Raw genomic sequence first — 16,180 nt, 5'->3', positions numbered from 1 at the left:
CTTGAATGTGTCCAGAGGAGGGCAACAAAGCTGGTGACAGGGCTGGAAGGCCTGTCCTGTCAGGAGCGGCTGAGGACTTTGGGCTTGTCTCGTTTAGAGAAAAGGAGGCTGAGGGGCGACCTCATTGCTCTCTGCAGCTTCCTGAGGACATGGACAGGGAAGTGCTGATCTCTTCTCCCTGGGATCCAGGGACAGGACACCTGGGAATGGCTCAAAGCTGCGCCAGAGTTGGCATTAGGAAGCATTTCTTTACTGAGAGGGTGGTCAAACCCTGGAACAGGCTTCCTGGGGAGGTGGTCGATGCCCCAAGCCTGTAAGAGGCATTTGGACAATGCCCTTGATGATATGTTTTAACTTCTGGTCAGCCTTGAGGTGGTCAGGCAGTTGGACTAGATGATTGTTGTAGGTCCCTTCCAGCTGAAATAGTCTATTCTATTCTTCTCTTGATGATGAGTGTTAGGATGAAAGCAAAAATAAGATGACAGCGCTGTCCAAAGACTTGTTACATGCAGAGATTAACAACATTTTTTAAGTGTTTTGGGCTCTAGATGATAAAGAATTTCACCTGTGACGGCATGTCCAAAGCTGACAGCAGAGGCACAAACATACCTGTTTTTTAAAATGTACTATTGTCTTTTACATGACTCTCTTTCAGCCCAACATATTGTCGTCTTATTTAAGTGTTGAAAATATGGCAGCTATATACATTGTCTTCCTAAACATCATGGAGCATATCTGAGCTACGTAGGATGCAGAGGATTCTTGAGGAATATTCATGTCAGAAGAATAACAAGGAGAATATAAAAATGATCAGTTTAAGTAGTTTAAAAAATTGTGCATGTTGTTTCATCCTTTGGCAATATGTTAGTTTGGTTACTAACGATCAGGAGATAATCTATCAAGTCAAATTTCAGGCATGAAATAATAACAAGTAATTAACAGAAGGTAGTGCTGAAAAGCTCCTAGACTGATATTCCACATTCTGTGCACAATTGAAGATTCATTGGTGTGTGTACTTGGATGCAGTTATGCTGGCAAATACTTATTCAGGTTTATACAGTGTATTAGATACCGAAGCTCTATCAGAGCTGACAAAACAAATTTTGCATGCCATTTATAATAAAGAAAACCCCTAGTTTTCCAACATGTACCACATATATTTGCTTGTATTATTTCAAATATTGTATTTACCAAAGTTGTACTGGAATCTCCAAAGGAAAGTTTTTGAAGCTTGCAAGTCATAAATAGTTATGAGAAGAACTGCATATTTATGCTTACGTGATATACCATTTATGGCTTTTTTTAGGTTCCTAGTCCAAAGCGTAAACTGGAAGAACCTGTACTGGAATTCAGGCCTCCACGAGGTGCAATCACTCAGCCATTGAAGAAACTAAAGATAAATGTTTTTAAAGTTCACAAGTGTGCTGTTTGTGGCTTTACAACAGAAAATCTTCTCCAGTTTCATGAACATATTCCTCAGCATAAGTCTGACGGCTCTTCATACCAATGCAGGGAATGTGGACTCTGCTACACATCTCACGTGTCCCTCTCCAGACATCTCTTCATTGTACATAAGCTGAAGGAGCCTCAGCCAGTATCAAAACAAAATGGGTCTGGGGAGGATAATCAGCAAGAAAATAAACCCAATCATGAGGATGAATCATCTGACAGTACGGCATCAGACAGGAGATGCAAAGTGTGTGCAAAGACTTTTGAAACTGAAGCGGCCTTAAACACTCACATGAGAACGCATGGCATGGCCTTCATTAAGTCAAAAAGAATGAGTTCAGCTGAAAAGTGATCGGATTATTTGGGATGCAGAAATCTCTCTCCACATTGGAATACTAATGACATTTTTGCTACAGAAAGTTCAAGGTATAATAGTGTTAACAGTACTGTTCAGGCTGTTGCAATATATTCTGCATAACAGTGTCCCCTTCACCTCATTGTCTATACCCTCAAAACCATTGAAGCAGTATTTGAGTTGAAAAGAGTTTGTATATATTTAAACTAATAACTTTTATACTCTTTGTTATGTGTTTGTATTGGTATCTAGTGGAAAATTTGGGTTTTCCTGTTTTGTTTCTGTTTTTTTCTAGTAGGTTTCTTTAAAACAGAGTTCTGAATGCTGGGGCAGTTCCTTAGGATCTCTTAAACTGTTTCTTATTTGAATGCTTCTGAAAGAAAGTTTAGCTAATGGAAGTGCATCGGAAAGCAATTCTTGGAGGGGAGTGGGGAGGGGAAGCAAGCTAAGGGGAGATTTTAAATTCTAAGAACTTGCGCTTCTGAATGTCTAAGGAAGCTTTTAAACTTTCTCTTTAAAACTATATATTTAAAAAAAAAAAGAAGAAAAAGTACCACTGCATATGTAAAACGCAGTGCTGGTTTTAGGTGGCAACACCAGAACAGGTGCAGACCCCCTAGAATGATAAAGTACTTTTGAAAAGTATAATTGCACAACTCTATGTATCATGAAGTGATTTTTTTAGGCCATCAGGTGCTTGTGATCAAAGCTCAAATTGTTACAAAAGGGCTGGGCTGCTCTGGATTTAACAAATAAGATGTAATTAGAGAAATAGGTTTATACTGATGATGTTTTTTGTCATGTAATTTATTAAACATTATATAGAAGCGAGTACACAGCATTACGTATTTTCCTTTATTTCTGGTTATTGAAAGAAAATAGTTAACCCTTGCTACAGCAGTTGGTATTTCCCAGCTCTGTATGCTAATGCCAAATGTTCTGGTGCTCAGTGTTACATACATCCACAACTGTCAAGAAGCTAACACACCAGCCTATGTAAGTATAATTGGGGCTTTCAGCTTTAGCACAGACCTTACGAAGCTAGTTCCGCCATTTCAAACATGTATCTAATATCACTAGTTACGCTTTCACAAAGTACAGAAAGGTACCATCCTGTCCCTTTCATATATAGTTCTCTGTGAGAGTTATATTTTTGGTTTGTTTTTGCATTTTATACCTTGTATGTATCCCTAAAAAAAAATTTTGTACTTTTTTTTAAAACAAATCGTGTATATATAGATAGCTGCATGATATACAGTAGTAATTGTTTGGTTCCTTAAACGTCTTGCTGCTGTCAGATGTTACTATACACTATGTCCATTACAACTGTATTAAACACATTTCATATGTAAATAAATGTGGAGCATTTTGCCCCTAAAGATTTGTGAGATTCTGTTATTTATCATTAAATTTTAACAGTTTTAAAAATGGAAGTGTTTGAAAAAATATGGATCCTTCTCAGCCACCTCTGTAAAACTTCGTAATCACTCTGGAAATTGTGTATCGGATACATTACTTCTGCTTTCTCTCTTCATCCTCATTCTTAATTTGGTTCATTGGTAAATGCTTGTTATCCCATTTATATTACTCGCATATTGAGTGGTTATGAGGTACTTCTCCATCCTAAAACATACAGCTGGCATTGCAGGATCTTAGTGTGTAATGTACACTGGCCATCACTGCCCTTTCCATTAAGTGTATACCTCTTTAACACTTGTTTGTTGATGTGCACTGTCAACTGTACAACAAATGAGTTATCACTATGCAGAATGGTGTTTTGTATACAGTGAACAGATAATAAAAGTTAAATTTTCACAGCCATTATTAATACTTTCGTTTATTTTCCCTTTTCACTGTCTCGCACCTGCAAGGGATGCTGTGAACCCGTAACTCACGTCATTGTGGGTGCTGCCAAGAGGCAAAACGCCAGAAGTTACTGACGAGTCCTCTGAAAGCTGTTGGGCACGATGTGAAATCACTCCGTGGTCACAGCCCACTTCCCAGATGTGCGCAGCGCAAGGTCCCACACTGCCTTTGCCCCCGTGACGGGCACCACGTGTCTGCACGGGAGTTCGTTTTGCCACGGCCATTGAGCGGAGCTCGGGTACTTAGCGGTAGCCTCTATTCAGTTTTAATTGGAAGGTAGATTTAACTCTCCTCCCAGTAATCTCTTGAAAGGTTTAAGGGATCGTGGGTCTTGAACTGCCCCGTAATCTCTAGACACGTTTCTGTGTCAGAACTTACACACGCTTGGGTATGGCTGTAATGGTTCCTTTTGACAGGCAGAAATCCACTCAAGTAGGTGAAGGGGGTGGGAGCTTTTCTGAGGACCGTGGCTTTTTCCAAATACCAGACCTGGGGAAAAAAAAAGAAGAAGAAAAAAGTTTTAGTCGGACAATTAGTATCATAATGTTTCTCACCTAGTATTTCTTGCCTAGTCCTCCAGCTCCTCCAGATATTGGGGATTTTCCTTCTGTATCTTCTGAGTAATTCAGGATTCCTAGATAATAGTAATGAAAAAGGCCTGTTGGGTACCCCTCTCTCTTTCCAGGGCAGATTTCCAGTGTCCAAGCGTTACTCCAGGAGTGATGCTTCTGCCGGTTCCCTTTTGACATTCTGCTTGGAAGTTGGTCTTGTCCAAGCAGAGATTTTCTGGTAATGACCAAACTCTTCGTTTATTGCTATTTTAGTTGATCTTGGGCAAAGAAAGTTTCACAATTTATTTGGCTGACCCTTTCAGAGATCATGGCTCCGTTGCTCCTCAAAATCCCTCAGTGCAAGCTTGTCGTGGTGCTAAGCGGGCTGGTCTCGTCTCCTTGCCCCTCTAGCTCTCGGGGGACACACACGCTTATCAGACGGAAAAGCAAAAGCAAGTAGCGGTCCCAAATACAGCACAGGCACGTTGGAAATGTAGTGCCTTATTAATGACCTAATTGTTCAATGACTTGGAGGGTGGCTAGTCACCCGCCCTCTCTGTGTCCCGCTGCTGGCCCCGTGGAGGTTTCACTTTCTCTGCCCGAGGAGAGGCTGAGCAGTCTCACGCTGAGCAGGGGGTAATGCCACCATCCTTGCTGCAAGGCACGTGTTTCAAACAGAAGGGGTTTTAAGGGACAACATGGTGCAATATAGCCAGCAAGGATGGCACAGAGAAGGCAAAGTGTGAGAGAAGTTTTCTGTGCATTTGCATGCCAATCAACCAGCAGCAAGCAGCTGGCCACAGCTACAGCACACTGGGAGCCCGAGGAGAGCTGCTGGACAGCTAAGGTAAAGGAAGAAATTAATCTGTGGCCTCTCCTCCTTTTCCATCCCAGCTGTGTGCTTGTGCAGGCTGAAAAGGGGGTAGCTGTAACCTTGAAGCACAGACTGGCTTCCAAGGCTTCTGCTGGGGCATAGCCTGAGCGATGCCATTCACAGCTGCTGTCCAATTAAAGCAACTTCAGCCGGGTGCATGTTTGCTGTGGGTCCCCCTCAAGAGCAGGAAGCAAGCCCTAAATTACAAATTCTCTGCAGAGGCTCCCAAAACATGGGAACGGGAGGAAGGACAGGAGCGATAGCAAGGCAAATCTCCTTCAGAGCACGCAGCAGGACCCCCATCAAGGCAGCTCATTATACCTGGCCCTCTGCAACAAGCAAACCCAAACCCCCAGTCCCAGCTGCAGCCGGGCTCTGGCACGGAAACCAGACAGGCGGAAGCAGCGCGCAAACAGGGCTGGGAGAGCTGGGGAGGCCAACGCTGGCGCAGTGGCCACCCGCTGCCGGGAGCCTCCCGACCCCGAGCGTGCTGAAGGCACCGAGCCTGCTTTGCCGTTGCAAATACCCCAGGGACCCCTGGAAGACAGGGCACCCTCCGACCCGCGCTGTGTACGTGGAGCTGCAATGTCAGGCCTGTGTCTCAGGCCTTCCTAGCAGGAGGATGATTTCCTGAAGACCAGGAGGTGAACAGCACGTTGTAAAGCAACGTGAGACACCAGTGAAAAGGCAAACATCTCAGTTTGCATGCCTAGGGGAATTATTTCCTCTTGTAAACTATAAAGAAAATATTTAAACATATTTTTACGTGAGACCTGACATTTGAGTTGTTTGCTTTTAATTAATGGTGTGACACTGACAGTCAATTACAGTGATGACATTAATACTTCTCTTTTCTACACCTTCTTTCCTCTGAGGATTTAACAATAACGGATTAAACCTCATAAAACCTCTCTGTGAGGCAGGAAAGGGATCATTTAGCCTCCGCTGTTTTGCAGCCACTCTTTTGGTGGAACACAGAGATACTTAACATTGCACATCAACTCTAGCAAGCGGATTAGAACAGAAATACTAATTAAGGCTTCACGGAGTGTTTAGGCAGGCAGAACACAGCATTAGTGTCAGGTCTGGGGTTAACATGGTCACCCTGTACAAAGGCAGGGATTTCTGCTCTCCGTGGAGGCAGTGCCTGACAGGTATATATGTGTATATATATAACTCCTCCCGTTGCGTGCTTTCCCATTCAATCCCTTCTGCTCTTCAGTGAGGTAGGGACTTCACTGAGACCTCTTCCCAAGCATCCAGCTACAGAGAAACCGCCTGACCAGGACTGCAACCACCCGCTCGGGAACGGAGTGACTACTCGACGGGAGCCGCGCTCCCCAGCGCCACAGCCAGTCCCACCGCTCCTGTTCAGATTCGGCTGCCTGGAGCGTGGGCACCCAGTGCGTCCCGACGGCGCCGGGCAGCACCCGCAGCCGGGCCGAGCGGGCTGGGGGCGGCGGATGGCAGGGCCGGGCCGGGCAGGGGAAGGCATGTCCGGCTGGAGGGCCACAGCCGGCGCCTGCCCTGGCCCGGAGGGAGCCGTCAGCGCAGCCCCTGCCCGACAAGGCTCGGACCCACCTGCCAGCACAGCCCAGACAAAACTGATTCTGCACCTGCCAATATTGGTTACTGCTGGCAGTGCTAAACGCTGCCCCCTCAGGCCCCTTTAGCTGACTTAGGCACGCTTTAGTGTTTAAAAACAAAGCGTTCAAGGGCGGGTGAGCTCTCCTCAGCTGTTGCATTTCCCGCTGTGCAGACGTTTTGCGGAGAGGTTTGCAAGGGCTGGCTGTGGTGCGGCGGGTGCCAGGCGCCGCGCTGGGGTGGGTGCGCGGGTCACCCCGCAGCAGCGGGGCACGCGGGCAGTGCCTGGCTGCCGCGCCACGCGGCTCGGGTTGTCCTCAGGGCCACGTATACGTGAGGTCTTCGGGAAACAAGTCAGCGAGGCTGCAGTACGTGTGGAAAAAAAACCCACAAACCACTCGGGAAAGTTCTGAATGCATCTTGATGGGGACACTCGCTCACTCCTCAGTGGGAAGGCAACAGAAAATGACAGCATGGGAGTTTACAATAGCCCAGCGAGGCAGCATGGAGCCGGCCCTTCGCATTGTGCACAGCGCCATACTGAGACGCTTTCCGAAACGTTCAATTTGCCAGCAACAAGAATGCCCTTGAGAAAGGCTGTGAGACCGGCGGGAAGGAACAATGAGCACGGATAAGTGGGACACCGGGTCAGCCAGAGCCGCCTCGCTCCGTGCAATCAACCCCATAGGAAGCAAACGCTCCGCCATGGGAAAAGCAAGCCAGCGCGGCAGCCCTGGGGCTCGGAGGAGAGGCAAGCACAGCGCACCCCTCCCGCTGGGCCCGGCGCGGGCAGTCAGACCAAGGGGGCTCGGCAGAGCGGCTGCATGTGGCAGGCAGCTGGCGCTGGGACGGCTGCCCGGCGCCGAGAGACAAGCGCGCAGGCCCCGTGGCGTGCGCCATGCCGGTGCGAGCCCCGGCCCCGCCGGGACTCTGCGCCTCACGGTGCCGCGGCCGTGGCGGCGTGGGGATGGTGCACGGAGGGGATGATGTGCGCAGGCAGGCGGTGGTTTCTCTCTCCGGCTGCCCGGCGCGCCCAGGCCGCCTGCCTGCGCCCAGAAGGACCAGCCCGCGGACAGCCATGGGGAAGGCTGCAGCTCAGAGGAAGGGGCGGTAAGAAGGAACAGGCTGAAGCACAGCTGTGGTGGGTGGTGCAGAGGGCTCGCCATGATGTGACAAGGGGAACCATGCCAACAAGGAGCAGAACATTCAAAACTAATAAAACACATGGTTTTTAACTCTATCATACAGTTAAATAGTAGAACTCAATGCCCAGAAAAGGATGAATAGGATAAGAAATGTATTTATAGGAAATACAAACCTTTTGGAAGGATTCCTCCATCTCTTGACAGAGTAATACCTGTGCAAGAAGCCAGATGATCTCATGTCTCCCCTGTGGGGTTTCTTTGTTCACTTTGCAAGAACCTGGAATAACGCGATCTTGAGGCAGATCGGGTCTGGCAGTTACTGCACGGGGGTAACTAGTCTACTACGTTAATCCAGCTAGTGTAAGGGCAAAGGCCTTTGGCTTCCATGCAGGTGGAAACCTGCTTTTCACCCTCACCCATACAGTGTCACAAAGTGTAATTCAGCTACAGGGTCTCAAACAAGGTTTGGTTGGGCTGTTGGCACTGCTTCGTCATTCACCTGAAATAAGACGATGTAGTCGTAAGAATACAAGAAGAAGAGAGCAAAGCGCTTCAGTGGCAAGGGGTGTGCACGCATACATGTTGAAGTGATGATACTTATATTCGGTGGAGGGTAGTCTTGAATTAATCCCCAGAGGGGTCTGGGTTGAGGGCTGTGCTGTTCATAAACAGTCTGAAAACGGGATTCACAAGTCACAAGCTTGCTGATGACACTAAGCTATGCAGAGTAGTAAAAATGAAAAACGATTGCCAAGCACTGCAAAAGGACATCGCCATACTGAAAAAGGTGAAAAAATGGCAGAGGAGTCAATGTAGAAAAATGCGACATGATTCAGAAGTGAACAAACGGGACTGAGTTTACAAACCAAATGACAGACCCCAAACCAACCACCGCTGATCAGGAAAGACGACTCAGAGTGGCCATTGCTAGTGCTGTGAAGTTGTCAGCCTGGCACATAGTAGTGATCAAAAAAGCAAATGCATTAGTAAGACAGGAATACAAAAACAAATAGAAAACGTAGTTATACCACTAAATAAATCCATGAACACCTGCATAGGGAATACCTTATGCAGCCTGAACTCCCCATCAGCACCTCGAAAGACAGAGCAGACCTGGGACAGGCATATGGAAGGACAGATACTGGAAGGACTTCTGCACGCGGACTGTCAAAATGGGGTATGGCTCATCAGCCTGCGTAACGGATGGCCCAAGCGGATATGCCAGAGGTTACCAAAGCCATGGTGATGGTGAACAGGGAATGACTGCTCCCTGCGTGAGAAATGGGGGCGTCCACATGAGATGAAGAGTTCAGAAATGCTTCTTCATCAAACACATAGTTAAGAGGGGGAACTCTCTGCAACAGGATGTCACAGATCCTAAAAGCTTACATGAATCTAAAAGTGATTAGACAAATTCATGGAAGAGCCCACTCACGGCTCTTTAAAGACAAAACCAGCTTCTCTGGCTTGGGAACTCCCTGTTCTTACAGCCCCTTCCAGGCATCCAGTGGTTTTGGCTTTCTCAGAGACAGGGCTTGAGCTAGACAAACCTTTGGTCTGATCTGGGCAGGCTGGCTTTAGATTCTTTCTTATCCAAGTTGCAGCTTTTTCTCGCAAGCTGAGATCCGCAAGTCGTCTTCCCATCGTGACATCCTCTGCAGCCCCGATGGCCCTGACCCAACGGCCAGGAGGTGCCTGCCCCTGCGCTCCTGGGCTGTCCGTCCTCTCTCCACCCCATAGCCATGCCTGTGGTGCAATGCCAGACCCTCGCCAGTCCTATTTGTGCCTCTCCCATGCAGAATGGGTTCTCAGCGTGGCATCCACTGTTTCAGTCTAGCATGCCACAGGGGTGTCAGCAGCCCCAAATCCTTCATGCCCCGCCCCAGGATAACCGTGCACATAGGGGCTATGCACCTTGCCGTACCTCTAAACTCAGCTAGAAATATGTGATTAAATGAATTAAATGAATGCATATGTGTTGTCCAGTGCATGGCCCCTTTAACAACTCCCGTGAGTATCTGCCTCCTTTGCTGAGGGGGTTATTTGGCACGATGCATGTTTGTACTGCCCACCCCTGCGAGGTGCCCCTTGGTACTTGCCTCCGTGGTACCCCCGGGTATTCCTGGGGCTGGTCTTGACTTGCTCAGGGAGGTGTTTAGCCCTGTCTTGGCCAGCAGGCCTTCTTCCAGAGTTAGGTACGGCAGAAGTTGAACCTGGCTGACCATAACCGTTGTGCTTCTAGACTCGTCTGTTTTCTTTATTTCTGGAGGGCATTTACAGATGCACAACTTGACCTGCCAAAGTCCCGAATGTTCTCCGTTCTTAACCTCTGTGTATCTGTGGGGAGTTCAGTACGGCAGGCCTATTTAGTTTTAAAAGGATTTTTATATAACTCTGACCTTTTCATTCCGTTAATATTACCTTTCTCAGTACACCCAGCATACACACGCAGCTGCCAGGCCAATAATGGGACACAGAAAAACCTATTTTATTTTAAAACCTTTCTCAAATATTAGGGTAGTTCAGGAGTCAATTCTTTGTATTTGAATTTCAGATTATTACTAAAAGGTTATCTGTCTGGGTAATGGCGTGAAAAGGGAAGTAAGTACAGAACGTGGCAAACACAGCAGGCACAAGCGTACCCGACCTACATCCCTGGGCTTCGCATACAAACTGGGTTCTGTAGCCAGAGGTGGGGGCAGAAGGAACATGAAAGAAGGAGCACTTCTTGTCTCCTCCCTGAGCACTTCTTCCCTTTGAAAAAAATCGTATTTTCTCCTCAACAGTGACTGTACAAAAACTGGTTTTAATGTTATTTCTTTCATAGCTGGCAAAAAGATAGCTTTCCTCCCTGGGGGCCAAAGGGTCCGTCTGAGGGCACTGCAGTGAGACACCTCGCAGTGCGGCTCCGTGGAAACACCGAGGAGAGGACCCTGTGGGCTGCCAACAGGACGGGGCGACCTTGTCCTCACAGGACAGCCCTGCACTGCAGAAGATGCCAGGCCGGGGCAAGCCCTCCAGCAAGCCGCACGGGGACTGAGCGCAGACCTCGCATTCGCTGCTGGGCGAAATGCCAGCCTGCAAAGTCCTAGCCGGCACTTTGCCCGGGCTGCTGGCACCCCCGCAGCTCGGCAGGCGGGGGTCACTGCCCCAGCAGCCCCCCCGGGCAGGCTGCGGGTGTGCCTGGGCTCGGCACTGCCCAGCAAGGGGCTCAGGCGATGCCCTCCCCGGCGCAGAGGACCGCCATGAGCAGGGTGGCTCAACCCGCCCGTCAGTGCCATCACTGGGGTCGGCAGCGAGACTGAGTCCTGGCAGATCTTGACACACACGGAGATCCACATCTCCACTGAAAACATCATCCGGGATGACTGATGCCAGCCAGGGGCGAGAGCAGAGCTGCGTGCTGAAGCACCGTGCTCTCCTCCGCTGCTATAGGGTGTTTTGGAAAGACCCCGTGTCGTGGTTTAACCCAGCAGGCAGCCAAACCCCACGCAGCCGCTCGCTCACTCCCCCCCCTGCAGTGGGACGGGGAGAGAACCAGAAAGGTAAGAGTGAGAAAAACTCGTGGGTTGAGATAAAGACAGTTTAATAGAACAGAAAAGGAAGGGATAATAATAATAATAATAATGATGATGATGATAGAATATACAGAATGAGTGATGCACAATGCAATTGCTCACCACCCACGCTGACCGATAACGAAGTAGCGATCGCTACTCCCTGGACCATGCCCTTTACATATATACTAAGCATGACGTCATATGGTATGGAATACCCCATTGGCCAGCTGGGCCAACTGTCCCAGCTACGCTCCCTCCCAGCCTCTGAAGAGTCCTTGACTAGCAGGGTACTTAGCAACAACTGAAAACATCAGTGTGTTATCAACGTTCTTCTCATACTAAATCCAAAACACAGCACTAGGATGAAATTTAACTCTATCCCAGCTGAAACCAGGACACCTGGTAAAGCAACGCATTGGAAATGACCCAAATCCATCTGGAAAATGAACTGGAGACACTACGGTTTTCTTCTCTGACCCCCTGGTTTCTACTTTGAAGGAAAAAATGTATTTGGAGCAGTAATGTGACTATCAGAAAAATAATTGGAGCATTGTATCCTTCACACATATGTCCCCTAATGTGATTTGGCAGAAGCCTTTATCCAGTTCGCTTATTTTATATTCTCAAATTCTGCTATTTTGCATTCAATGATTCTAATATGATGGCGGGTATACGGATGCACTGCATTATGAGAATTGCTCTCTCTGAGTCCGTCCACCACTTGGCTAACATTGCCATAGCTCCGTGTGCCAGATTAATATTGAAGGTCAAGTACAACAATATTTCCTGGTTTAAGTGACTGTCACTTCCTCAGTTAAAATGCAGAGCAGTCCCCGATGAATGCAATCAGGCTGTAATTGGAGGAGCTACTGTCTCAAAATATCACTTGGTCATTACATTTACATACTGTTGCTGTTAGCAAAATGAGCAGAGCCCTTTATATGCAGAGAAACGTCTCTTCATCACGCAGTGCCAGCATTGCTCCAGATGCTTTACCTCGCTGAGATGTTTCCCACCCATGATGTGCTCCACTCATGTAATGTCAAGCACTTTCCAAATGCTCATAAAAGTCAAGGCACTGGCATCGAATCGCAGACGCTATGGCCAGAGGCCAAATTCGTCTCCATTGAACTCAGTGACCCGGGGCCAGATCGTCTTATATGGTGCTATGATTGAGCCTTCAAGCGCCATCACATACATAATTTCTCTTTTGTTTTCCTAGGCAGTGTTTTAGCCTCAGTTCCTCAGTGCAGGTTAAGCAAATAGCAAATAGTTAATGAATATCGTTATCAGCCAGCGCGGTTGCTGGTGCAACACCGCTGATCTTCCCAGGTAATACAGTTACAGAAGAGAGAAGAGATCATGGAAAAGCCACAAGTAGTTCAAGACACTGAGGTGACAAGAAATTAAGAGCTGCAGATAAACTTCGGGGAAAAAAAAAAATCAGAACTGTTTAGGAATTAAAATGCATTTGGAAGGCACAGAACCGACATCCGTAGAGAAATTACCGTCGGCCTGTAAGCTTTCCAGAACCTTACAGCTCTGGCTCTCAGAACAGTCATACCTCAACCTGGAAGCAGAGGTTTTTAAGGTGTTCCTGCTCTCCCTCCTCATCTTCACCCCTGCCGTTCTGTGTTCACCTCACCCGAGCTAAGGCTGAGGGAGCTGGCTTTATAAGAGCTCCCAGACCCTTCCAGAAGCAGTTTCACTTAGGCCAGGACATTTTCCGAAGATGTTCGATTCGGCTGTGCTGGAAGTGACCGACCGCAGGTCAGGGAGGCGGCAGCAGAGCTCTTGATTTAACCATCGATCAGGTCTGTCCCCTCGCATCGGTACGGAGTTACGCCTGGGGTCTGGGGGAGGCGGCAGCAACGCCCCACAGCAGACGCACGCACCGCGTCGCTGTCACAAAGAAGACATCAGCACATCAATGCCTGGGTGCACGGCCAAAAGCACCCAAGAAACATTAACCTTTATTGGTAATGCTTACTACAAACCCCCAAGACAACCTGTTTTCCTGCTTCACAGGAGATTCGTCAGGTATTAATATCACTATTGTGACTAATAAAAAAGCGGTAATCTAAGCCTGCCCTCGAATAAATGACGGGTGTTTTATTCAGCGCTGCTCTGCAGAGTCCCTCCTCGTTCGGACGCGGCGGCAGGCACTCTCTAGAGCTGTACCTGCGCCATGCTCTGGCAGGCGGTCACGTCTCGCCGTACGCCACGGCCCTGGGGACGGGGCAGAGGCGGCTGCAGGCTGGCTGGCGGCGCCAGCAGAGCCCGGCATTCCCGCAGGGAAAGGTGGGAGCTGGAGGGGCACAAAAGAGAGCACTGGCACAGCGGTTGCTGCTGCTGGAAGATGGGGGCACAGAGTCCTGCTGAAGACTACCGCCGTCCCCAAAACACCTGCCCGCGCCCCCAGCCCTACTGCTGCCTGGGCAGCGGCCTGAGGGCCCAGGCGGCAAAGCAGAGGCGAGGCCGGTGGCAGGGACATTTGGGTCCCGTGCTGGCCGTTGCTGCCCTTGGCCCTTCCGGAGCCAGTGCTGACAGGAGGACATCAACCACGAGCAGGGCAAAGGAGGCAGCGAGGGGGTCTGAACGCCAAACGCGGCCAGCACCAGAGCCCCAGGGCAACCTCAAGCCAGTGGCAGGAAGCAGAGAGGCAGAAGGCGGCAGCGGTGCCTTCTGGTCAGCCCCCGCCCAGCGTTGTGGCTGTCCCGAACCTACCCCAGGTGCTGAGGGTCTGTTCAGACAGCTTAAGGAGGAGGAGATGGGTCGTTCCCCACGTACGAAGGAGAGCAGGTCCGCAGAAAGATGACAAATTGTGGACTTGAAAGATACAAGTGAGGCAACTTTAGGAAGAGCTGTGTCAGATACTTCCAAGAGAGCCCAGTTGTGCTGTGGTCACAGCCCATCAGCCATGACACAGACGCACTGCACCACTCGGAAAAAGCGCGTAGAGCGGCGCACGAGGGAACCGGCGTGCAGCCTCCCGTAACTCACCTTCCACCCTGAAGAGGACCGTATTAGAGCAACACAGGAGCCCTGGAGGGGATGGAAGACTGCTCTTGGCTTAGCATCAGGCCTCCTATAAATACCAAACTGACCGGAGTTTCACTGAGAGGTGACAGGACGGTGGTCGGGTGTTTGGCAGTCACAGCTCCGGGACCTGCTGGAAGTCTCTCTCTCCCCGTGACCTCTGGACTCGGAGACTGTGCAGCGGGGTACGTGGGGCCGTGTGCTGCGGGGGCAGCTGCAGGGGCAGAAGCTGAAGGGACAGATTTTGCAGAAGTGTTCTGCAGGAGGCCTGCCGGTGCAGGCAATGGTCCTGCTGCCAGGGGCATCGCTTCTGCACTGCCTCTTGATGCGATGCAGCGCTGAGGGTCGGATTATGCCCGTGACACCGTGTCTGCGGGCTGATACAAGGCATGACAAGGGGAGAGAAGAAAATAAGTGACAATTAAGCCTGTCACTAGAGCTGAGAACCCTGGGGAAGGAGGTGGGTGAAACCTTTCTGAGGCTCGTGAACTTTATGGTCATCCCCCATTCACGAAGAATGCAAAAAGCATTTCAGATAATTTCAGATTCAAGCTAAGCTGGTTTTATACAAAAGCTTTAGCAGTTTTCATAGGAAAAAGAAACAAAACATCCCATAAGCCATCTCAGTGTTCTCCCCTCCCCCAGCAAAAAGCGAAACCTAACCCATTACACACATTTTTAGTTCACCAAGAGACTCTTCTTGAATAAGGATTAAATATTTCCCTTTGTTAGAATTTTTTTTAAAACCTTTTTACTTTCCCCTCATTTACTCTTGGGCAGTTTTAAAAATTAAACTTTTTTTTCACTTGGAAAACCCTAAACATATTTTCAAGTTGTTTCTGATTTTTTTTCTATTCCTTGGGGGTAAGGGAAGGAAAAGAGAACATTATTTGCTAAATTCAATTGAATGTTCAGATAGTTTGATCCCTCCCTCTCCTTCCCCTTTTCCCCCAGAAAAAGAAATTATTTTCACAAATAAACTGTTCCCTGAAACAAATGTACTCAGCTGTAATCAGGTTAGCTATCCAGATATTGGGTTGCAGAGCAGACTAAAAATGTTGACTCATACATTTAGAAACACAACCATGCAAAGTGACATTCTGGTTGAAAACTCTGCCTGTGAATAGACCCTTGCCAGCTACCAAGACAGATAATAAGATTCATGAGAGGAGTTACACAAGACAAAAGCCATGCATGCTCTAAAGCAGTGGTCTCCAAAGTGGGGTGTGTGCACCCATTGGGGTGCAGGAAGAAAATATTTTTGCACTGTTAAAAAATAAAATAAAATAAAATAAATCTTTAAAAAATGTTTATTTCACCTTTAGTTCACCCTTTTTTATTTTTGTGTATGTTTTATAATGCGCATAATCTATTAGTACAGTAGTACATTTATGCAATTTATAAATAAATAAGTATACAGATATTGGGGGTGCATGCTTACAAATTTTTTACTGATGGGGGTGTGTGATCAAAAACGTTTGGAGACCACTGCTCTAAAGAAACATCTGTCTCCTGGCACTATAGCATGAGTCGAAAAAACTTTTACTGTGGACAACAGTAAGCCTGTTTTTGCAGAAAATACTTCTAGGTTAGGGGCTCTGCCAGCGATGCAGGGGGGCACCAGGAACCCTTTCCGCTGGCAGCCCCAGGAGCCACGGGAAGGCAGGAACTGTGCTGGGGGCAAAACCCATCACACCTCCAGGACAAGCGCCAGACCCCCCTTTGGGAATCGCCCCCAGAAGGCATTAGACATTTGC

At 48.3% G+C, this 16,180-nt stretch overlaps 1 protein-coding gene across 8 annotated transcripts in view; it reads left to right on the top strand.

Moving 5' to 3' along the window:
- Window positions 1–3,625, top strand: part of LOC142074865 (zinc finger protein 532) — a 51,625-nt gene extending 48,000 nt beyond the window's left edge. For all 8 annotated transcript variants that reach the window (XM_075135780.1, XM_075135774.1, XM_075135778.1 and 5 more), the window contains one exon: window positions 1,307–3,625. In XM_075135780.1, coding sequence (XP_074991881.1) covers window positions 1,307–1,801 — 495 coding nt within the window. In that variant the 3' untranslated portion in view covers window positions 1,802–3,625. The remainder of the gene's footprint in view (window positions 1–1,306) is intronic.
- Window positions 3,626–16,180: the final 12,555 nt, after the last annotated feature.

Source organism: Calonectris borealis, chromosome W (assembly GCF_964195595.1).
Source record: "Calonectris borealis chromosome W, bCalBor7.hap1.2, whole genome shotgun sequence".
Lineage (NCBI taxonomy): Eukaryota > Metazoa > Chordata > Aves > Procellariiformes > Procellariidae > Calonectris > Calonectris borealis.
The sequence above is the reverse complement of the archived record's forward strand: the minus strand, read 5'-3'. Positions and strand labels throughout refer to the sequence as shown.